This window comes from Arachis ipaensis, chromosome B6 (assembly GCF_059453495.1).
Source record: "Arachis ipaensis isolate K30076 ecotype BB chromosome B6, ASM5945349v1, whole genome shotgun sequence".
NCBI classification, from domain to species: Eukaryota; Viridiplantae; Streptophyta; class Magnoliopsida; order Fabales; family Fabaceae; genus Arachis; species Arachis ipaensis.
In genome coordinates this window covers 127,059,964-127,083,957 of record NC_142441.1, presented here as the reverse complement: position 1 = coordinate 127,083,957, position 23,994 = coordinate 127,059,964, and the positions used below count along the sequence as shown (strand labels likewise).

The 23,994-nt window shown below is 37.1% G+C and overlaps 2 protein-coding genes and 1 pseudogene across 2 annotated transcripts in view; 2 read left to right on the top strand and 1 right to left on the bottom strand.

The window, feature by feature from the left end:
* The window catches only part of LOC107647352 (protein CLP1 homolog), a 28,888-nt gene extending 28,098 nt beyond the window's left edge, over nt 1–790 (top strand). The window contains exons 5-7 of the mRNA XM_088490952.1: nt 68–309; nt 430–568; nt 704–790. Of these exons, the coding sequence (XP_088347078.1) occupies nt 68–309; nt 430–568; nt 704–790 (468 nt within the window). The remainder of the gene's footprint in view (nt 1–67; nt 310–429; nt 569–703) is intronic.
* A 4,078-nt stretch (nt 791–4,868) lies between these two features.
* LOC107604946 (protein CLP1 homolog) lies at nt 4,869–7,753 on the bottom strand. The gene is made up of 10 exons (XM_088491856.1): nt 7,553–7,753; nt 7,388–7,456; nt 7,197–7,292; nt 6,809–7,050; nt 6,550–6,688; nt 6,358–6,414; nt 5,987–6,121; nt 5,252–5,487; nt 5,048–5,092; nt 4,869–4,956 (listed from the first exon to the last, which is right to left on the bottom strand). Exons 1-10 carry the CDS (start codon nt 7,751–7,753, stop codon nt 4,869–4,871), a joined length of 1,308 nt encoding a protein of 435 aa, XP_088347982.1.
* A 335-nt stretch (nt 7,754–8,088) lies between these two features.
* LOC107604947 (protein CLP1 homolog) lies at nt 8,089–13,041 on the top strand (annotated as a pseudogene).
* Nucleotides 13,042–23,994: the final 10,953 nt, after the last annotated feature.

Genomic DNA, 23,994 nt, shown 5'->3' with positions numbered 1-23,994 from the left:
TCAAAAAGCTTTGTTTGTTTGTTAGTGTATGTGAGTGTGAATTGCATTAACTGGTTTGGTTGTCCAGGGGCCTAGAGTGATTGTTGTAGGACCTACTGACTTCGGAAAGAGTACCTTGTCGAGGATGCTTCTTAGCTGGGCGGCTAAGCAGGGTTCAAAGCCTACCTTCGTTGACTTGGATATTGGACAGGGATCTATAACAATTCCTGGATGCATTGTTGCTACTCCAATTGAAATGCCCATTGACCCTGTTGAAGGAATTACTCTTGAGATTCCTCTTGTTTACTTTTTTGGCCATACAACTCCAAGGTAATTTCTGCTGTACTTTTATATCCTCTATTTAATTGAATATTTAAGAGAATGGAAGTTGTTGATATATATGAAGGACATGAGAATCCAATTGCAATTCACACTATTTGGTTTTGACAGTAACAATGTAGAATTGTATAAAGTGCTAGTCAAGGAACTTGGGGGGATGCTAGAGAGACAATTTGCTGGAAATACCGAATCTCGTGCTTCGGGCATAGTGATAAATACCATGGGGTGGATAGAGGGAGTAGGCTATGATGTAATTAACCTTCGAACTTGATGTTATTGTTAAATTGGATGCCTTTCAAATATAGAATACACTTCTAGTTCTGATTAAAAAGATCTAAATTGTAATTGTCTCTCTTTCTCATTTGTTTTTGGGTTTTTCTTGCAGTTGCTATTGCATGCAATTCGTACACTTAAGGCCAATGTTGTCTTAGTTTTGGGTCAGGTAGAAATCTACCTTATCTTTATCCAATAGGCATCATAGTGCCTTCTGTATAAGCTGTACGGTGATAGCCAGTTCTTTTGATGATTGTCCCCAAAGTAATAATTGATTCTCAAATATTGTACCTGCTTATACACAGGAGATGGGTGTGGGTCCTCATAGGAGATTTTTTGAAAATGAAATAACTAATAGGAAGTTATACACCATTGTAAATTTTTCACTAGCGAAGAATGACCAAAAGTATAAGCCTACTACTCATGAACTTCGTCTATATTTTAAGAGGAAAACTCAATTAAGAATGGTGGATGATTTCAATTTTCCTTCGAATGCTTTCCACTTTGTTCCAAACGAGTTGATTCTCACATGTACATGTCAACTCCCAGTCTCACCTTATTGGTATTTCGTAAAACTTTGCTTTTTTTTGTTTCATCGAATACAAATTCGACTCACTTTTTCTAACTTCATATGAATTAGTCATATTTAATAGATGTTGTTGGACTTTTGACTGCTAAAAAAGACATCATCAAATTCACCAAGAATGAAAAAAAAATTAAATTGTATAGTTATTGAGTTGGACAATATGCAGTATGTGTTGGATAGTTTTTTCATGTTTATTTAATTGTTATCGTTAAAACCTATTTTTAGTACTTCTTTATGCAATAAGTATTTCAGTTTTTATTATTGGTAGGAATAAGAGTAAGATAAGGTGTACATTGTGAGAGGAATTTGCCACATAATTTGTTACACATATTGAACAACAAGCCACACCTGAGTACATCATATTAATGCAGTTTGCCAAGTTTAACGTATTCTAAGGTTATCCAAATTGTAGTACCAACATCTTTTTAGTTCATATACCAGTTTATCTTTATCAGTTTTTAAGGTTTTTTTCTTCATCAGGTACAATGGGTATTCTAACACTAATTACAATTCAATTTTATATATTAATCTAGACTTTGAAGAGGTTAAGGAATTTAGACCGAGGTTAGCAACACTTACAACTCAATATATATATATATATATATATATATATATATATATATATATATATATATATATATATATATATATATAGTATGATTATTAGTTATGTTTCTAATCCATGATATAAACTAGTATAGTGTGATTAGATCAAATGGCTATCATGACATCACTCCATCTCAAATTGTTGTTTCATTTTATAACATCGAGGATGACTTGCTTCACCAAAGCTTGTACAAATCAATTTGTGATCTTAAGGATGGGAGATTTCATGAGGAATTTCTGTTTTCATGTTATTCATTTATTTTTAAGAAACTTTTCCAAATACAAAATGGATTCTATGCGACAATTGGTATTGTGATATATGTTGAAAACCGCAATAAATGGTGGTGTAAGGGTTGCAAAATGTGTATGCACTCATTGAAGGAAGATGAAAATTCACACTACTGCATGTCTTGTGACATTTATCTTAATACCCATATTCATTTAGTGTGGTTAATTAGGATGATTAATCTATGAATCTATTTCTGCTATCTCATAGATTTTGTGTACATCTTCGTGTATCCAATGATACAGACACTGCCTTTTTCGTAGTATATGACAAGGAATGCACTAGGTTCCTTGGCACATCTGTATTTAATCTTAGAGCTGCATAGTTATCTATGATATATTTTTAATTATAGAATGATATCATAAATAGGACCTTTAACACATATGGTAATATTTTCTTGGATTATTGTGAAGGGTTGCAGAAAAGATGATGCCACCCGAGGTAAACTCTTTCAAAGGAAAAAAGTTCTTATTCAAAGTATCTGTTAAGCTGGAGGATATGATTGCATTCCAATCATGCAAGATTGTTGTGCTGAAGATAACTGAGGAGAAAAAGTTACTTTCTGCATTTGCTTCTAAACATAAGATTTATGATGTATGACTCTGCTTCTTGACTATTATCATTTATGTATTTTTTTTGGGTAAAGTATATTTTTTGTCCCTGAAGTTTTACAAAAGTTTCAAAAATACCCCTAAGTTTTATTTTGTTTCAATTTTGTCCCAAAAGTTTTCGATTTGCATCAAATATACCTTTGACGGCTAATTTTTCAAAAAATTTAAGACCAATTCAACAACAATTTCATAAGAACAACCCTCAATACAAGCAAATCAAGCATAATTTTCATGCATTATTGTTAGATTGGTCTTAAATTTTTTTGAAAATTTAACCGTCGAGGGTATATTTGATGCAATCGAAAACTTTTGGGACAAAATTGAAACAAAATAAAACTTAGGGATATTTTTGAAACTTTTATTAAACTTTAGGGACAAAAAGTATACTTTATCCATTTTTTAAGTAATTCATTTTGAGTTTTATTTTTTTCAAACACCATTAACAGAAAAACTTGATTATTGAAAACTTTGAGCTTCTTAGCTTCTAGACAAACTCAATTGACAATACTAAGGTATATATTAGGGATTCAACTACTTGAGTATTAGTCTATCACATCAATAAACGAGTTTGCACTAAACCATATTATTAAGAAAGTTTTCCTTTTTACAGGAGACAAGCACGCAATCATGTGAGATAATTACTTTGAATGGAGATTATTCATTTGTCACGCCTTAGAGGTCTCTGATATTGGGTGGGTGGACACGCAAATTGCTAAATGTATTTTCTGAAGTTGAAAACTCCTCAACAAATTCAAGGAAGACTGTTGACGAATCTTCTCCAACAAACCAAGTTGAGAAGAGTGTCCAAATAGTTGCTGCTAAATCGGGCAAGGAGAATGAAGATTAGTATCAGCTGAAATATTATAATGATCCTTGATACTTTGTCCTTTTTTTGTTTCAATAATTGATGGATATGCAATTTGTTTTGTGTTCGTTTATTTGTGTTTAAAGTCCCATGAGGCCCATAGGTCATTTATATAGAGTATGTATTCTTTTTTTTTCAAAGTATCATGCAATATATTTATCGTGTTTGATTATTACAAAGATGTAAAAGCATCAGTTGTATATCAGACAAAAGAGAAGGAAAAATGGTTCATTTGTGAAGACTGAATTTGATCATTATATAGAGGAAGATGTTCACCTTTAAGAGCCGACTTTGATATTTTAGCTTAGTGGAAAGTGAATGGAACTAGGTTTCCAATCCTTTAAAGAATTGCATGAAATATAGTTGTCATCCCTTTGTTTACAGTTGCTTCTGAGTCTTCTTTTGGTACAAGTGGTCGGATAATTACTCCTCATCGTGGTAGTCTTCGTGAAGATATCGTGAAAATTTTTATGTATAATCAAAATTGGTTGCATGTAATATATCATCAAAGAGGTTATTTATAGTTTAAATTTTTTCATTTGTTTATGTTAATGCTAAATTTATATATAGATTGATTAATAAATTTATTATTTTTTATTTTAAGGTGAAAAAACCTTATTAGTGAATAGTGATGGTATTGTTGCAACAAAGGGAATGTTCATAAACTTACGATAGTTTTATTTGTGTTTGTGTTATTAATTTAAGTAAAGACTTTTATGTAGAATTGAATATTTGATAATTATGTTATTTATGGAATAATTGTATTGTTTGTGGAATAATTATATTGTCTAACCTACAGATGGGATTGGATACCCGTAAATTGAAAACAGATAAAGTTAAAGTTGGTATATTCTCAACCCATAAATAAAGTTAAGATTGAGTCAATACTCTACTCTACCCTACCTATTGTCACCCCTATAATTCAAACATTGGGAAAGACTAAACAGAAGACCATGTTTGGAAATATAGAAAATATTATTATTCATTTTGTGTATTATTTTTAATTATTCTTCTTTAAGTAAAATGACAATTAGATCGTCAAGAAGTTTGACTTCTAACTAATTAGTCCTTGAAAAAGTGAAATCCTTTTGAAATGAGTTTAATTTGCATGCTTTTTTTTCACCATTAACGCAATGGTCAATGATTTTCTTAACCACTTCAATCCACCATCGCTTTGATAAATCAAAATAATCTCAAGACAAAGTTTGTTCCTAAGCACTCCCCAAAATAGTCGTAAAATACATCTAATAATTTCACTGATCAAGATATAAAAAAAATATCAACAGCACTATATATTTTCCTATCACAAAACTATTAATTAGGTCATGTCTCAAGCCATGTCAAGGATCCCAGTATCAAAAACTTGCTTGGAAGATCTCCAGCGGATGGTACAAGGTAAGTTATCTTCTTTCTGCAATGTACATATCATGTTAGAAATGCAGACATTCTTCGTAACAAGTGTAATGCAGTGAAATGGATAAAGAAAATCTAAAGATACAAACCTCTGAATGTCAACATCTGTTACATAGATAAAGCCAGCAATGTTGCTGCACCAAAGAGAAAATGGTTACAAAAGTCTGCTACTGTGACACCACAATTGGATCAACAACCACGATTATTGGGTTCTTAAAAAGATTATAAAAGGTTACTAAGACACTAATGATTACTTATCAAAACCTAACCATCCAAAATATATTTTTGTTTACCTTGAAATGATCTCTTCGGGTTCCTTGGCAAATGAGACTGCAAGGACCATGTGGAGCAAATCACGGTTTATACTCACAGGAACAACTCTTGTTGGGTTAGCAACAGGTTCTGCTCCGATTGGCAAGGCTGAGCGAGGAGCCTGTGGCTCACCACCAATACGATAGACGCACAAGTCACTAAAATTAGCAATATTAGAATGTGGAGAGAGATCATTAAGAAGGCCATAGAAGTACTCCTGCATCAAAATTAGATAGGCAACAGTATACATTAGAATTCCCAAAAAAGTTATTCCAGGATGATTCACTAATTACCCCAAGTCCCTAATTCAGCAATTTTGAGAGCATGCAGTCCCTAATTCCCCAATCACTCAAAGTATTGTTTCACTTGCATAAGTTATACAGGAATGCACAAGCCATTATTTAGTATCACTATGAAACCAGTTTTTGTTACTCAATTTTGAACATCCTTTGTCCAATTTATTCTCAGCACAAAAATAGCCAATAAATTCGATCCTCTCATTGATGTTTGGCTATATTTGCAGTAAAGGATGGATTTGGGCTACAAGAATAACAATACCCCCTTACACTAACAACTAAATATTAATTAGTTCAGTATAATAGGTGCCAACAAAGAACAGACAATATTCAAATAGTTTAAACTTAAATGCTCTCAAACAGAAAAAATTATAAAAGGAAAAGAGCAACATATGTTTAATGCAAGCAGAAGCATCATACTCTTATCCTAAAAGTTCTGGCCTTCTGGTGGACCTTCACATTCCTGGATAAAACTCCACCAGATCTTTGAAGTTTCACAACATCAACTTTGGGCTCTCCCTTCAGGACATCTATGAGCATGCTGTACAGCTTTTCCTATATGAAATCAAATGAAAAGCCTGAATGAGACACCAATCCATCCCATAAGAAATCTATTAGTGAAAGAAATATATATGTGTGAACCCACACCCATCTCTTGTGTATAAGCAGGTACAATATTTGAGAATCAATTATTATTTTGGGGACAATCATCAAAAGAACTGGCTATCACCGCACAACTTATACAGAAGGCACTATGATGCCTATTGGATAAAGTTAAGGTAGGTTTCTACCTGACCCAAAACTAAGACAACATTAGCCTTAAGTGTACGAGTTGCATGCAATAGCAACTTCAAGAAAAACCCAAAAACAAATGAGAAAGAGAGACAATTACAATTTAGATCTTTTTAATCAGAACTAGAAGTGTATTCTACATTTGAAAGGCATCCAATGTAACAATAACATCAAGTTCGAAGGTTAATTACATCATAGCCTACTCCCTCTATCCACCCCATGGTATTCATCACGATGCCCGAAGCACGAGATTTGGTATTTCCAGCAAATTGTCTCTCTAGCATCCCCCTAAGCTCCTTGACTAACACTTTATACAATTCTACATTGTTACTATCAAAACCAAATAGTGTGAATTACAATTGGATTCTCATGTCCTTCATGTGTATCAACAACTTCCATTCTCTTAAATGTTCAATTAAACAGAGGATATAAAAGTACAGCAGAAATTACCTTGGAGTTGTATGGCCAAAAAAGTAAACAAGAGGCATCTCAAGAGTAATTCCATCAATAGGGTCAATGTGCATTTCAATTGGAGTAGCAGCATTGCATCCAGGAATCATTATAGATCCCTGTCTAATATCCAAGTCAACGAAGGTAGGCTTCGAACCCTGCTTAGCCGCCCAGCTAAGAAAAATCCTCAACAAGGTACTCTTTCCGGAGTCAGTAGGTCCTACAACAATCATTCTAGGCCCCTGAACAACCAAACCAGTTAATGCAATTCACACTCACATACACTAACAAACAAACAAAGCTTTTTTATGACTCTTTAGAATTTGTTTAGCATGATTTATACATAAAAATAAAACCTTTAGCATGAAAATGGATGACAAAGTCACACCTGAGAAGATTCAGAATCACCAGAGGATGAAGCTTTATCACGAGTTCTTCTGGTTTCTAATATAGCATGCACGTTAACATAGCTAACCATTGGTGTCTACCATCATACAATCAAACTCAAAGAATGACATTTTCCCTAAACAATTCAACCAAATCAAAAATTATAGTAGTAAAGCAGGTTTATCACTTTACCTCATCAGCAGTATAATCAGTTTCAGTAGTACCTTCCATTTCAATGGTAGTACCATACCAAGTAAAAACCTAAATGAAAAATCAAAGACAAGTAAGAGAAATAACAATAACAATAACAATAACAACGATGAATATGGAAAAATAGCAGAATATGAATTTTCATACAGCGAATTTGAGTCGGGGAGGGAAGTTGAGCCAAATTTCAGGTGCAAGCTCAGTGCCGAAAATCTCGGCATTTCCATTGAGAAGACGAAGGCAAAGAGGAGAATCATTTCCAACCTCAATCCGGAGATTGCTTTCTTTCTCCAATTTCACCTGCTGCTTCACCCCTGAGCTCGATGCACCACCACTGTGCGCCATTGCCATCAATACGCTATCACAATTCCCAGTTTAGAAAGAGAATTTGATTTCACTATTCATATCAAATGATATAACTCAAATATCCAGTAACAGAAAGAAACTCAAAGGTTTTTGCTTCATCAATTATTCACTCATTCTTCTCCAAGTCCCTAACACATTTTTTTGAAACTGTTAACATTACAAGCATTGGCAAAGACTAAAGAGAAGACCATTTTTGGAAAAATAGAAGAAGATGTTATTATTATTCATTTTTTTGTGTATTGTTTTTTAATTATTCTTCTTTGACTAAAGTAACAACTTTCTCTTTCTGTATTGGGAATTGTGATAGCGTATCGATGGCAATGGCGCACAGTGGCGGTGCATCGAGCTCAGGGGTGAAGCAGCAGGTGAAATTGGAGAAAGAAAGCGAGCTCTGGATTGAGGTTGGAAACGATGCTCCTCTTTGCCTTCGTCTTCTCAATGTAAATGCTGAGATTTTCGGCACTGAGCTTGCTCCCGAAATTTGGCTCAACTGCCCTCCCTGACTCAAATTCGCTGTATGCAAATTCATATTTTGCTATTCTTCCATATTCATTGTTGTTATTGTTATTGTTATTGCTCTTACTTGTCTTTGATTTTTCATTTAGGTTTTTACTTGGTATGGTGCTATTATTGAAATGGAAGGTACTACTGAAATTGATTATACTACTAATAGGGTAAAGTGATAAACCTGCTCTACTACTATAATCTTTGATTTGGTTGAATTGTTTAGGGAAAATATCATTCTTTGAGTTTGATTGTATGATTGTAGACACCAGTGGTTAGCTATGTTAACGTGCATGCTATATTAGAAACCAGAAGAACTCGTGCTAAAGCTTCATCCCCTGGTGATTCTGAATCTTCTCAGGTGTGACTTTGTCATCCATTTTCATGCTAAAGGTTCTATTTCTATGTATAAATCATGCTGAACGAATTCTAAAGAGTCATTAAAAAGCTTTGTTTGTTTGTTAGTGTATGTGAGTGTGAATTGCATTAACTGGTTTGGTTGTCCAGGGGCCTAGAGTGATTGTTGTAGGACCTACTAACTCCGGAAAGAGTACCTTGTCGAGGATGCTTCTTAGCTGGGTGGCTAAGCAGGGTTCGAAGCCTACCTTCGTTAAATTGGATATTGGACAGGGATCTATAACGATTCTTGGATGCCTTGCTGCTACTTGATGAGAAGACTTTTGTGTGGTTTAGAATTCACAATAAGTCTCGTTGTAATATAGTTTCTAAACCAACATCAATCCTTTCATACAAAAAATTATTTGTCACTACAACAAACCCCTAAATTTATAAACCGAAGTATTGAACCTCGGGTCGTTCTCCCTAGGAATTACAAATAAGTGTCTTGTTATTAGTTATGGGTTGTATTTTGGGATTTTTGGGATAAGAGACATGAAATGTAAATGTAAATGGCAATGAAAATAAATTAACAACTAAAAAGGTCTTGGCAAGGGTTGGTGGTCAAGGATCTCTATCCTAATCATTAACCACAAGATGAGAATTGGCAAGGATCAACCCCATTAAGTCATCCTCTAACTAATAAAGGAAAGTCAAGTGAGCTATATCAATCCAAGTCAATAAGTTCTAGTTCTCCACCAAATCAATTTGTGAGATCTAGAGTTAATGGCTCCCAATCGTCAATCACTTGGACATTAGCAACTCAAGAGTTCCTAAGTTACCTTCCCAAGTAAAGAGCATAAAATTCTATTCTAAAATCTAACCAAGCATTTTATCAAACACTTGGAAGGCATAAAAGGAAAGCATAGTAAAATTGCATGGAAAGTAAATCTACACTACTCAATTGCAAGGAATTAAACAACAACAAATCAAATGAACAATAAAGGAACATGAATCATAAATTGTATTAAAGGAAAATGGAAGAACAAAAATGTATCAACATAAAAGTAAAGGATTACAAGAATTAAAAGCAAAACTAGAGAGAGGAAAGGTAGAAGGGGAAGAATTACAAAGAGAAAAGTAAATCTAAGCATAAAATTAACCTAGATCTAAGAATTCCTAATCTAGAGCTAAAACCTACTCCTAATCCTAGAGAGAAGTGAGAGCTTCTCTTTCTAAAACTAACTTTCCCTCCAAAACTTAAACTAAACAAAACTAATGTGTGAGAGTATGTTGATTCTTCTTCATTCCTTGGGTTAAATAGCATCAGAAATGAGTTGAATTTGGGCATGGGAAGCCCAGAATTCACCCCCAGCGGATTCACTTTAAGTGGGTCACATGCGGACATCGGCGCGTACGCGTACAGTGCGCGTGCACGTCGATTGACAATTTTCCATCCACGCGTGCGCGGCGTTGATCTGATCCCAAATCCTTGCTTTCCATGATTTCTCCATTTTGCATGCTTTCCTCTCCATTCCTTTGATCCATTCCTAGCCTTTCCAATCTGAAATCACTTAACAAACAAATCAAGGCATCTAGTGGAATTAAAGATGAATTAAATTTAGCTATTTTAAGACCTAGAAAGTATGTTTTCACTCTTAAGCACAAATTAGGAGACAATCATGAAAGCATGCTATTTCATTGGATAAATGTGGGTAAAAGGTGATAAAATTCCTCTAAAATAAATACAAGATAAACCCTAAATATGGGGTTTATCACTACTCCAATTGAAATGCCCATTGACCCTGTTGAAGGAATTACTCTTGAGATGCCTCTTGTTTACTTTTTTGGCCATACAACTCCAAGGTAATTTTTGTACTTTTATATCCTCTGTTTAATTGAACATTTAAGAGAATGGAAGTTGTTGATACACATGAAGGACATGAGAATCCAATTGCAATTCACACTATTTGGTTTTGACAGTAACAATGTAGAATTTTATAAAGTGCTAGTCAAGAAACTTGGGGGGATGCTAGAGAGACAATTTACTGGAAATACCAAATCTCGTGCTTCGGGCATGGTGATGAATACCATGGGGAGGATAGAGGGAGTAGGCTATGATGTAATTAACCTTCGAACTTGATGTTATTGTTAAATTGGATGCCTTTAAAATATAGAATACACTTCTAGTTCTGATTAAAAAGATCTAAATTGTAATTGTCTCTCTTTCTCATTTGTTTTTGGGTTTTTCTTGCAGTTACTATTGCATGCAACTCGTACACTTAAGGCTAATGTTGTCTTAGTTTTGGGTCAGGTAGAAACCTACCTTATCTTTATCCAATAGGCATCATAGGGCCTTCTGTATAAGCTGTGTGGTGATAGCCAGTTCTTTTGATGATTGTCCCCAAAATAATAATTGATTCTCAAATATTGTACCTGCTTATACACAGGAGATGGGTGTGGTTCCTCATAGGAGATTTTTCGAAAATGAAATAACTAATAGGAAGTTATACACCATTGCAAATTTTTCACTAGCGAAGAATAACCAAAAGTATAAGCCTACTACTCATGAACTTCGTATATGTTTTAAGAGGGAAACTCAATTAAGAATGGTGGATGATTTCAATTTTCCTTCAAATGCTTTCCACTTTGTTCCAAACGAGTTGATTCTCACACGTACATGTCAACTCGCAGTCTCACCTTATTGGTATTTCGGAAAACTTTGCATTTTTTGTTTCATCGAATGCAAATTCGACTCACGTTTTCTAACTTCATATGAATTAGTCATATTTAATAGATGTTGTTGGACTTTTGACTGCTAAAAAAGACATCATTGAATTCACCAAGAATGGAAAAAAAATCAAATTGTATAGTTATTGAGTTGGACGATATGCAGTATGTGTTGGATAGTTTTTTCATGTTTATTTAATTGTTATCGTTTAAACCTATTTTTAGTACTTCTTTATGCAATAAGTATTTTAGTTTTTATTATTGGTAGGAACAAGAGTAAGATAAGGTGTACATTGTAAGAGGAATTTTCCACATAATTTGTTACACATATTGAACAACAAGCCACAACTGAGTACATCATATTAATGCAGTTTGCTAAGTTTAACCTATTCTAAGTGTTCCAAGGGTTACCTGAAACTGAAGGCCAATCTCGGAGGAGATCTGCTATGGTGGCCGGAACTGTCGTGTCCGACTTGTTGGATATGGTGGTGCTGCTGATCCTTGATCATCGGAGGGTGGTGGTACCTGCAAGAGACTCCGATTCTTAAGTTAGCACGTGTTTAGGCAGGTTTTTGTGTAGAATCAGAGTATGAGTTATACCTGGGTTTTCCAGTGTATTTATACTAGTGTGGGGTGTCTTTTAAGATAAGTTAGTTATCTAATCTTATCTTTTAGGGGAACCGCCTTATCTTTCTAGGCTTTTGCCGCCTTTAGAATGGGTTGCATTCCTTTATTTGGGCCTGCTTGGGCCTCTATGGCGATTTGGCCGAACTCTTTAAAGAGAGGTTGGGGGTGACCCAACCTTAAGAGGTCGGTCGCTCTTGTCTTCAATCAGCCCGGGTCACATAGCTCGACCCAGGGTATGAACAGTGCCCCTGCTCGAGTTTGATCTTTCCCTTGAGGACGTGTCTTTAGACTTTGACCCCTTTGAGGAAGTCGTGCTCGAGCATTTTGCCTTTAGTCGATCTCCTGTATAACTCCTGCTGGGATTCCTTGAATGTGAAACGTTTTCTTTCTTTTTCTTTTTTAATTGCAGCATGCATTTGTGCTTTCTTGGGAACGTGCGAGGGTTTAAAAGCTCATTAATTTCCCTTCGCCGTTTCTCCTTTTCCTTCTTTTGCATTTTGAAATTTTAAAGAATCACTTTCAGTTTCTTCTTTCCCTTCCTTTCTTCGTTCATTGCTTGCTTAACTCTTCTGACCTTTACGCCCTCAAGTCTTTCTACCTCTTCTGCTTCTCAAAAAAGGCGCTCTACTTGGTGCGTGTTTGCTTCTATCTGGGTGGTCGTCGTTCTTGCTCCTTCTTCTGCGGGTTGGTATTTTCTTATACTTTGATAATCATTCTTATGCATGCTTTTACTGTTGCATTCTTGCAAAGTTTTTTATTTTTATTGAGTTTGCTTTTGAGAAGCCTGATTCTTTCTGTAAAAGATTGCATCTTTGTGCCTGATTGATGCTGTGACTTTTCTCTGCTACTCCTATTTTGAGAAAAATGTGTGCCTTTTAGGTTTTTGGTGGTTTTACTTTCGTAGGGCTTTTTTTGTTTGTTGCTGTTCCTGTCGCTTTCTGCTCTTGCATGGTAGTTTTTGTTTGAACTGTTTGTAGAAAAAGGTTAGAGCTTTTCTTGACGATTCTTTGCGTGGTCTTGTGATGATGATGGTCTTTTGCTGTTTGTAGGGAGAGATGTTACCAGAAGATGATTGATCTCTTTGTGTTTTTTATTTGAGAGGTGTTGGGGCTGGTTTAGGGCACAGATTGTCGACTTCCCTTTTCTGGGTTATTGCCTTGTTGTTGCCTCCAAAGGGTGCCCCTGGACTTTAGTGTTGGTCCTTCGCTTTTTGCGAGTCCTGGGGTTTCCCTTTTGCTGCCATATCTGACATTTGCTTATTGCTTTTTATTGTCCGAGTTGTTTGGTAGTGACCATTTTTAATTTTTCTTACTGTAGGAATAGTTGACCTATGTCTTCACGAAAAAATATTGTCGAGATGACTTTGAGAGTTCCTGCTGGTATGGCCGATTGGCTAGACTTAATAGTTCTAATGTGTGTGACCGTAGCTGACCCCGAGTACTGTGTAAGACTTAGGAGGTTCCACAGGATTTGTAGTGATAGGGACGAAGAGAAGAATTATGAGTTGGTGTCGCCTGACCCCGAGGAGAGGGTTAGTTTTCCTTCCTTAACTCAGGGAGAACGGCCCTTTTTCTATGCTTATGACTACTTTTTTAGTCAGTTGAATATCACATCCCTGTTTTTTCTTTCGAAACTGACCTATTGTGGTCTTGTAATATGGCCCCTTCTCAGCTCCATCCGAACTCGTGGGGTTTCATAAAGATTTTTCAACTGTTGTGTCAGGAGTTGGGTGTCTGACCTACCCAAACTCTCTTTTTATATCTTTTTATGTTGACAAAGCCTGGGGTAGTGGTGCACGAAATTGTAATGTTAATGTTTACATTACTCTCTTACAACTTCGCACAACTAACCAGCAAGTGCACTGGGTCGTCCAAGTAATACCTTACGTGAGTAAGGGTCGAATCCCACGGAGATTGTTGGTTTGAAGTAAGCTATGGTTATCTTATTATTCTTAGTCAGGATGCCAACAACAGTGTTTTTTCAAGTTCAATTGTAAAAAATGAGAGGGCATAAATATAAATACTTATTGTGAAATGATGGAGAATATGTTGGAGTTTTGGAGATGCTTTGTCTTTTGAAATTCTGCTTTCCTCTGTTTTCTGATTCATGCACGCAAGTCCTCCTATGGCAAGCTGTGTGTTGGTGGATCACCATTGTCAATGGCTACCATCCATCCTTCCAGTGAAAAGGGTCCAGGTGCGCTGTCACCGCACGGCTAATCATCTGCAGGTTCTCAATCATACCGGAATAAGATTTACTATCCTTTTACGTCTGTCACTACGCCTAGCACTCGCGAGTTTGAAGCTCGTCACAGTCATTCAATCCCTGAATCCTACTCGGAATACCACAGACAAGGTTTAGACTTTCCGGATTCTCTTGAATGCTACCATCAATCTAGCTTATACCACGAAGATTCTGATTAAGAGATCTAAGAGATATTCATTCATTCTACGGTGAACGGGAGTGATTGTCAGGCACGCGTTCGTGGGGGAATAATGATAATTGTCACGTTCATCATATTCATGTTGAAGTGCGAATGGATATCTTAGATAGGAACACGCATGTTTGAATAGAAAACAAAAACACTTGCATTAATTCATCGAGACACAGCAGAGCTCCTCACCCCCAACAATGGAGTTTAGAAACTCATGCTGTCAAAGAGTACAAAATTCAGATCTAAAAATATCATGAGATCCAAAATAAATCTCTAAAAGTTGTTTAAATACTAAACTAGTAACCTAGGTTTACAGAAAATGAGTAAACTATGATAGATAGTGCAGAAATCTACTTCTGGGGCCCACTTGGTGTGTGCTGGGGCTGAGACTAAAGCTTCTCACGTGCCTGGGCTGTTTTGGGCATTCAACGCCAGGCTGTAACCTGTTTCTGGCGTTGAACTCCAACTTGTAACGTGTTTCTAGCGCTGGACGCCAGACTGCAACATGGAACTGGTGTTGAACGCCAGTTTACGTCATCTATCCTTGAGCAAAGTATAAACTATTATATATTGCTGGAAAGCCCTGGATGTCTACTTTCCAACGCAATTGGAAACGCGTCAATTAGACTCCTGTAGCTCCAGAAATTCCATTCCGAGTGCAGAGAGGTCAGGATCCAACAGCATCAGCAGTCCTTTTTCAGCCTGAATCAGATTTTTGCTCAGCTCCCTCAATTTCAGCCAGAAATTATCTGAAATTACAGAAAAATACAAAAACTCATAGTAAAGTCCAGAGATATAAATTTTGCCTAGAAACTAATGAAAATAAACTAAAAACTAACTAAAACATACTAAAAACTATATGAAATTAACCCCAAAAAGCGTATAAAATATCCGCTCATCACAACACCAAACTTAAACTGTTACTTGTCCTCAAGCAACTAGATAAATAATATAGAACACAAATGAGTCAAGAAACAATAATATCTCAGAGTTTTTGAGTGAAGCTCAGATTCTAATTAAATGAGCGGGGCTAGTAGCTTTTTGCTTCCGAACAGTTTTGGCATCTCACTTTATCCATTGAAGCTCAGAATGATTGGCATCTATAGGAACTTAAAATTCAGATAGTGTTATTGATTCTCCTAGTTCAGTATGTTGATTCTTGAACACAGCTACTTTTATGAGTCTTGGCCGTGGCCCTAAGCACTTTATTTTTCAGTATTACCACCGGATACATAAATGCCACAGACACATAATAGGGTGAACCTTTTCAGATTGTGACTCAGCTTTGCTAAAGCCCCCAATTAGAGGTGTCCAGGGTTCTTAAGCACACTCTTCTCTTTGCTTTGGACCTTGACTTTAACCGCTCAGTCTCAAGTTTTCACTTGACACCTTCACGCCACAAGCACATGGTTAGGGACAGCTTGGTTTAGCCGCTTAGACCAGGATTTGATTTCCTTAGGCCCTCCTATCCACTGATGCTCAAAGCCTTGGATCCTTTTTATTACCTTTGCCTTTTGATTTTAAGGGTTATTGGCTTTTTCTGCTTGCTTTTTTTTTTTTTGCAAGCTTTGTATTCACTGCTTTTTCTTGCTTCAAGAATCATTTTTATGATTTTTCAGATTACCAATAACATGTCTCATGTTTATCATTCTTTCAAGAGCCAACATATTTAACATTCAAGAACATCAAATTCCAAAGACATATGCACTGTTCAAGCATTCATTCAGAAGGCAGAAAGCATTGCCACCACATGTAAACAATTAGAATTTGTTTTATTTAAAACTCGAAAATTATTGCCTCCTTGTTCTAAAGAAAATCTTCTATTTTATTTATGTTTAATGATGATGAGAAAAATAAATTATAGCTTAATTGGGGATAAAATCAAAATATAAATACTAATTACCATTATATGACTCCTAAGGTGAAACTCAAATAATAGAAAAAAAGTTATCACAGGGTTAAGGTTAAGATCAGAACTCAACAACCTTGAATTTGGGAAGCGGATGCCTCTTTAGTCTGTGGGGTGCTTGGCCCTTCAAGAGATAGTTTCTGACGCTTTAGTTCTCTTAATTCACGCCCTTGCACCTCTTGTTCTCTGAGTAGTTTGCAAAGCATGCTGTTTTGATTTTGTTGTTCTTCCTTCAATTGGTCCATGGTTTCTTGCAACTTAGTGACAGATGCCTCAAGATGCTCCCAGTATTCAAATTGAGGGAGTTCTGGTAGGAATTCTTGCGCCCTCCTCTTGATGGGGTCATCCTGCATTTGTTGTTTTTCCATTTTGATTTTAGTGATTGGTTGCTCTACTGAGATATACTCTGTTATTCCCATCTTTACTCCAGCATCTTTGCAGAGCATAGAGATTAGGCTTGGATAAGCCAACCTGGCATCCTTGGAGTTCTTGTTAGCAAGTATGTAGAATTCAGATGGGATCAGTTGATGAACTTCTACTTCTTTTCCCAACATAATGCAATGGATCATCACTGCTCTTCTAATATTGACTTCAGAACGGTTGCTGGTGGGCAATATAGAACGCCCAATGAAGTCCAGCCATCCTCTGGCGACTGGTTTGAGATCTTCTCTCTTGAGTTGATTTGGGGAACCCTTTGTGTTGGTGGTCCACCTGGCTCCAGGGATGCATATATCCTCTAGAATCTTATCCAGGCCCTTGTTTGTTCTCATTATTCTCCTATTGAAGGAGTCTGGGTCATCTTTCAGCTGAGGTAGCTTAAAGATCTCCCTGATTTTGTCAGGGTGGATGTGAACAATCTTTCCTCTGACCACAGTCCTATAGTAATAGAGGGCAGCTCCAGATATTCTCTGCCTGTCTGTTTGCCACAGATTAGCGTAGAATTCTTGAACCATATTCCTTCCCACTTTCATTTCAGAATTAGCTAGGACTTCCCAGTTCCTGTTTCGAATCTGCTCTTGGATCTCCGGATATTCATCTTCTTTCAGATCGAACTTGACTTCCGGGATCACAGATCTTAGACCCATTATTTTGTAGTAATGGTCTGAATGTTCTTTGGTTAAGAACCTCCCTTGATTCCAAAGTGGTTTTGGAACACTCTCTTTCTTGCCTCTTGGAGTGGGTTGTTTTCCTTTAGGATCCATGATCTTAGTGGGTATGGTTTAGTGATCACGGATAAACACACCAAACTTAGAGGATTGCTTGTCCTCAAGCAAAAGAAAAGAAAGGAGAGGGATAGAAGGAGAGCTAGTGTTGAATGGTGGATGAGAGGAAGGAGGTCGAATGTGTTTTTAAAAGGGAAGGGGTGGGTTTTCGAAAATAGAGAGAAAGATAAGATAGAAGATATAATTTAAAAAGATATAAGTATGATAAGAAAAGATATAATTTAAAATTGAAAAGATATGAAAGATATTTGAAAAAGATAAATTTGGATTTTTGTAAAAGATAATATGGGGATTTGAAAAAGATATTGATTAGTTGAAAAGATTTTTGAATGAAAAGAGATATATTTGTTTTGAAAATTTGAAAAAGAGTTGAATTGGATTGAAAAAAAAGGATTTGTGCTTATGGATTAAGATACATTTGATATTTTTTTAAAGTAGGGTTTTTAGAAATTAGGGATTTTAGAAATCAGGATTTGTAACATGTTTATGCAAGAAATCATGAATTGAAACATGAAAATTAAGAATAAAATGAAAAATATGAAGAAAAAACGAATTTACCTCCTCCCCACCATCCTGGCGTTTGAACACCCAAACGCTGCATGTTTTGGGCGTTCAACGCCCAACTGCTGCTTCTCCTGGGCGTTCAACGCCCAACTGTTGCTTCTTTCTGGCGTTGAACGCCAGGAACTCCTTTGTCACTGGGCGTTTTTCTGAACGCCCAGGATGCTGTAAATCTGGCGTTAAACGCCCAGAAGGAGCTTCTTTCTGGCGTTCAACGCCCAGAAGATGCTTCTTTCTGGCGTTTAACGCCCAGATGGCTATCCTTACTGGTGTTCAACGCCCAGTGGATGCTTCTTTTGGGCGTTGAACGCTCAAAACAGACTTTTACTGGCGTTTTCTTGCCAGTGAGCTCTTTTTCTCTGTTTTGTGTGCAGAATCCTTCTGTAATCCTGTAAACTTATACAATTGACTCTTTACCTTAGTATCAATGAACTTTATATAAACAAATAAAATCAAGAATAGGGCAAAATGCTTAGAGGAAGTGATGCCCCATGGCTGGGTTGCCTCCCAGCAAGCGCTTCTTTATTGTCTTTAGCTGGACCTTGCTGAGTTTTTAATCTAGCCTCAGCCTTGAGCACTCTTGCTCAACATTGCCTTCAAGATAGTGCTTGATTCTCTGTCCATTAACAATGAACTTCTTATCAGAATCAATATCTTGAAGCTCCACATAACCATATGGCGATACACTTGTAATCACATATGGTCCTCTCCACCGGGACTTCAGTTTCCCGGGAAATAGCCTGAGCCTAGAGTTAAACAACAGAACCTTTTGTCCTGGTTCAAAGATTCTAGATGACAGCTTTCTGTCATGCCACCTTTTTTATTTCTCTTTGTAAAGCTTGGCATTTTCGAAAGCAGTGAATCTGAATTCCTCTAACTCATTCAGCTGGAGCAATCTTTTTTCTCCAGCTAATTTGGCATCAAAGTTTAGGAATCTGGTTGCCCAATAGGCTTTATGTTCCATTTCCACGGGCAGGTGGCATGCTTTACCATGCATAAGTTGGTATGGAGAGGTCCCTATAGGAGTCTTGAATGTTGTTCTGTAAGCCCACAGAGCATCATCCAAGCCTCGTGCCCAATCCTTTCTACGGGTACTCACAGTCCGTTCCAGGATTCTTTTTAGTTCTCTGTTAGAAATTTCAGCTTGTCCATTTGTCTGCGGATGATATGGAGTTGCCACCTTATGGTGAATCCCATACCGGACCATGGCAGAGTAAAGCTGTTTGTTGCAGAAGTGAGTGCCCCCATCACTGATTAGTACCCTAGGGACACCAAATCTGCTGAATATATGTTTCTGGAGGAACTTTAGTACTGTTTTAGTATCATTGGTGGGTGTGGCAATGGCCTCTACCCATTTTGATACATAGTCAACTGCCACCTGAATATAAGTGTTTGAGTATGATGGTGGGAAAGGCCCCATGAAATGAATTCCCCATACATCAAACAACTCAATCTCCAAGATTCCTTGTTGAGGCATGGCATAACTATGAGGCAAATTACCAGCTCTCTGGCAACTGTCACAGTTACGTACAAACTCTCGGGAATCTCTATAGATTGTAGGCCAGTAGAAACCACATTGGAGGACCTTGGTGGCTGTTCGCTCACCTCCGAAATGGCCTCCATATTGTGATCCATGGCAATGCCATAGGATCCTCTGCGTTTCTTCTCTAGGCACACACCTACAGATTATTCCGTCTGTACATCTCGTAAAGAGATAGGGTTCATCCCACAAGCAGTACTTTGCATCAGTAATTAATTTTTTCTTTTGTTGCCTGCTGTACTCCTTGGGAATGAACCTTGCAGCTTTGTAGTTTGCACTGTCTGCAAACCATGGTAATTCCTGAATGGCGAACAAATACTCATCCGAAAAGGTTTCAGAGATCTCAATAGAGGGGGAGGACGCCCCTTCCACTGGTTCTATCCGGGACAAATGGTCAGCCACTTGGTTTTCTGTCCTTTTTCTGTCTCTTATTTCTATATCAAACTCTTGCAGAAGTAACACCCATCTTATGAGTCTGGGTTTTGAATCCTGGTTTGTGAGTAGATATTTAAGAGCAGCATGATCTGTGTACACAATCACCTTTGATCCTACTAAGTATGATCTAAACTTGTCAATGGCATAAACCACTGCAAGCAATTCTTTTTCTGTGGTTGTGTAATTTTTCTGGGCATCATTCAGAACACGGCTAGCGTAATAAATGACATGCAGAAGCTTGTCATGCCTCTGCCCCAGTACTACACCAATGGCGTGATCACTGGCATCACACATTAATTCGAATGGCAATGTCCAGTCTGGTGCAGAGATAACTGGTGCTGTGACCAGCTTAGCTTTCAGAGTTTCAAACGCCTGTAGGCATTCTGTGTCAAACACAAATGGCGTGTCAGCAGCTAGCAGGTTGCTTAGAGGTTTTGCTATTTTTGAAAAATCCTTTATAAACCTCCTATAGAATCCTACATGCCCCAGAAAGCTTCTGATTGCCTTAACATTGGCAGGTGGTGGTAATTTTTCAATTACCTCTATTTTAGCTTGATCCACCTCTATTCCCTTGTTTGAAATTTTATGCCCAAGGACAATCCTTTCAGTCACCATAAAGTGACATTTTTCCCAGTTTAAAACCAGGTTGGTCTCTTGGCATCTTTTCAAAACCAGTGTCAGGTGATCAAGACAGGAGCTGAATGAGTCTCCATATACTGAGAAGTCATCCATGAAGACTTCCAGAAATTTTTCCACCATATCAGAGAAAATAGAGAGCATGCATCTCTGAAAGGTTGCAGGCACATTACACAGCCCAAAAGGCATCCTTCTGTAAGCAAATACTCCAGATGAACATGTGAATGCTGTTTTCTCTTGATCCTGGGGATCTACTGCAATTTGGTTGTAGCCTGAATAGCCATCCAAAAAGCAGTAATAATTATGACCTGCTAGTCTTTCTAGCATCTGGTCTATGAATGGTAAAGGAAAATGATCCTTTCTGGTGGCTGTATTGAGCCTTCTGTAATCAATACACATGCGCCACCCTGTAACTGTTCTTGTAGGAACCAGTTCATTTTTTTCATTATGAATCACTGTCATGCCTCCCTTTTTAGGGACAACTTGAACAGGACTCACCCAGGGGCTATCAGAAATAGGATAAATAATCCCAGCCTCCAGTAATTTAGTGACCTCTTTCTGCACCAGTTCCTTCATGGCTGGATTTAGCCACCTCTGTGGTTGAACCACTGGCTTAGCATCATCCTCCAATAGGATTTTGTGCATGCATCTAGCTGGGCTTATGCCCCTAAGGTCACTTATGGACCACCCAAGAGCTGCCTTGTGTGTCCTTAGCACTTGGATTAGTGCTTCCTCTTCCTGTGGATTTAAAGCAGAGCTTATGATCACTGGAAAAGTATCACCTTCTCCCAGAAATGCATATTTCAGGGATGGTGGTAATGGTTTGAGCTCGGGTTTAGGAGGTTTTTCCTCTCCCCGAGGAAATTTCAGAGGCTTTTTCAATTCCTCTAAATCCTCTAGATCAGGCAGAACATCTTTAAAGATGTCTTCCAGCTCTGATTCGAGACTCTCATCCATGTTGATTTCCTCCACCAGAGAGTCAATAAGATCAACTTTCATGCAGTCTTTTGGTGTGTCTGGATGCTGCATGGCATTGACAGCATTCAATTTAAACTCATCCTCATTGACTCTCAGGGTGACTTCCCCCTTTTGAACATCAATGCGAGTTCGTCCAGTTGCTAGGAAAGGTCTTCCTAGAATGAGAGTAGCACTCTTGTGCTCCTCCATTTCCAGCACAACAAAGTCAGTGGGAAAGGCGAATGGCCCAACCCTGACAATAATGTCCTCAATCACGCCTGATGGGTATTTAATGGAGCCATCAGCAAGTTAGAGACATATCCGGGTTGGCTTAACTTCTTCAGTTAAACCAAGCGTTCTGATGGTGGATGCAGGTATTAGGTTGATGCTTGCCCCAAGATCGCATAAAGCTGTCCTGGTGCAATTTCCCTCTAATGTGCATGGTATCAGAAAGCTTCCGGGATCTTTAAGCTTTTCAGGAAAGCTTTTCAGAATGACTGCACTGCATTCTTCAGTGAGGAGAACTCTTTCAGTTTCTCTCCAATCCTTCTTATGACTCAAGATCTCTTTCATGAACTTGGCGTAAGAAGGTATTTGCTCAAGTGCTTCTGCAAACGGAATCTTTATCTCAAGAGTCCTGAGATAATCTGCAAAGCGAGCAAATTGCTTATCCTGCTCCTCTTGGTGGAGTTTTTAAGGATAAGGTATCTTGGCTTTATATTCCTCAACCTTGGTTGCTGTAGTTTTATTTCCTATAGAAGTGGTTGAAGAAGCCTTTTTAGATGGGTTGTCATAAGCTCTTTCTGTAAGCCCATAATAGAAGATGTCTAACTGAACCCACTCTGAAAACATTTCAGAGGGGCATTTTCTTAGCATCTCTCTGTATCTCTCCCAGGCATCATAAAGAGATTCATTATCTCCTTGTTTAAAGCCTTGGATGTCCAGCCTTAGCTGTGTCATCCGTTTTGGAGGAGAGTATTGATTCAGGAATTTTTCTGTCAGCTGTTTCCATGTCTTTATGCTAGCCTTAGGTTGGTTATTTAACCACCTCTTAACTTGGTCTTTTACAGCAAATGGGAACAGTAATAATCTGTAGACATCCTAATCTACTTCCTTATCATGTACTGTGTCAGCAATTTGTAAAAACTGTGCCAGAAACTCTGTAGGTTCTTCCTGTGGAAGACCGGAATACTGGCAGCTTTGCTGCACCATGATAATGAGCTGAGGATTCAACTCAAAGCTACTGACTCCAATGGAGGGTATGCAGATACTACTCCCATATGAAGCAGTAGAGGGGTTAGCATATGACCCCAGAGTCCTTCTGGACTGTTCATTTCCGCTTAGATCCATGATGGAGAAAGGGAGATGATGTAAAATAGAGAAGAAATATTTTTATTTATTTAATTATTTATTTATTTCAAAAAAAAAATAAATTAAAATAAAATAAATAAAAATGGGTGAAGATTTTCGAAAAAATGATGAGAGAGAAAGTAGTTAGGAAGTTTTGAAAAAGATATGAATTTTTTTTTTGAAAAAGGTTTTAAATTTTGAAATAAAAATCTGAATTTTAAAGGTAAATTTCAAAAATTTGCTTTAAAATAGAGAGAAAAAATATTTTTGAATTTAAAGAGGAGAGAGAAAAACAATAAGATAGCACACGATTTAAAAACTTTTAGATCTAATGCTCCTTGTTTTCGAAAATTTTGGAGGGAAAACACCAAGGAACACCAAACTTAAAAATTTTAAGATCAAGACACAAGGAAAACTTAAGAACACTTTGAAGACTCACAAGAACACAAGAACATGAAGAAAGAACACCAAACTTAAAATTTTTAGAAAACCAAAATAAGATTTTCGAAAACCAAAGAAAAATTAACAAGAAAACACCAAACTTAAAGTTTGGCACAAGATTTAATGTAAAAATTATTTTTTGAAAAAGAATTTTAAAAAGAAGGTACCCAATTACCAAGAACGCAAACCAACACTCTAGCCAATTGGGTAGTAAATGTAACACTTGTTTTGAAAAACTATTTTTAATAACTAAGAAAAAATATTATAATTTTTTTTGAAAAGAATATAAAAGACTCTGACCCAAAAGACAAAATTTTCCCAATCTAAGCAACAGGATTCACCGTCAGTTGTTCAAACTCAAACAATCCCCGGCAACGGCGCCAAAAACTTGGTGCACGAAATTGTAATGTCAATGTTCATATTACTCTCTTACAACTTCGCACAACTAACCAGCAAGTGCACTGGGTCGTCCAAGTAATACCTTACGTGACTAAGGGTCGAATCCCACGGAGATTGTTGGTTTGAAGCAAGCTATGGTTATCT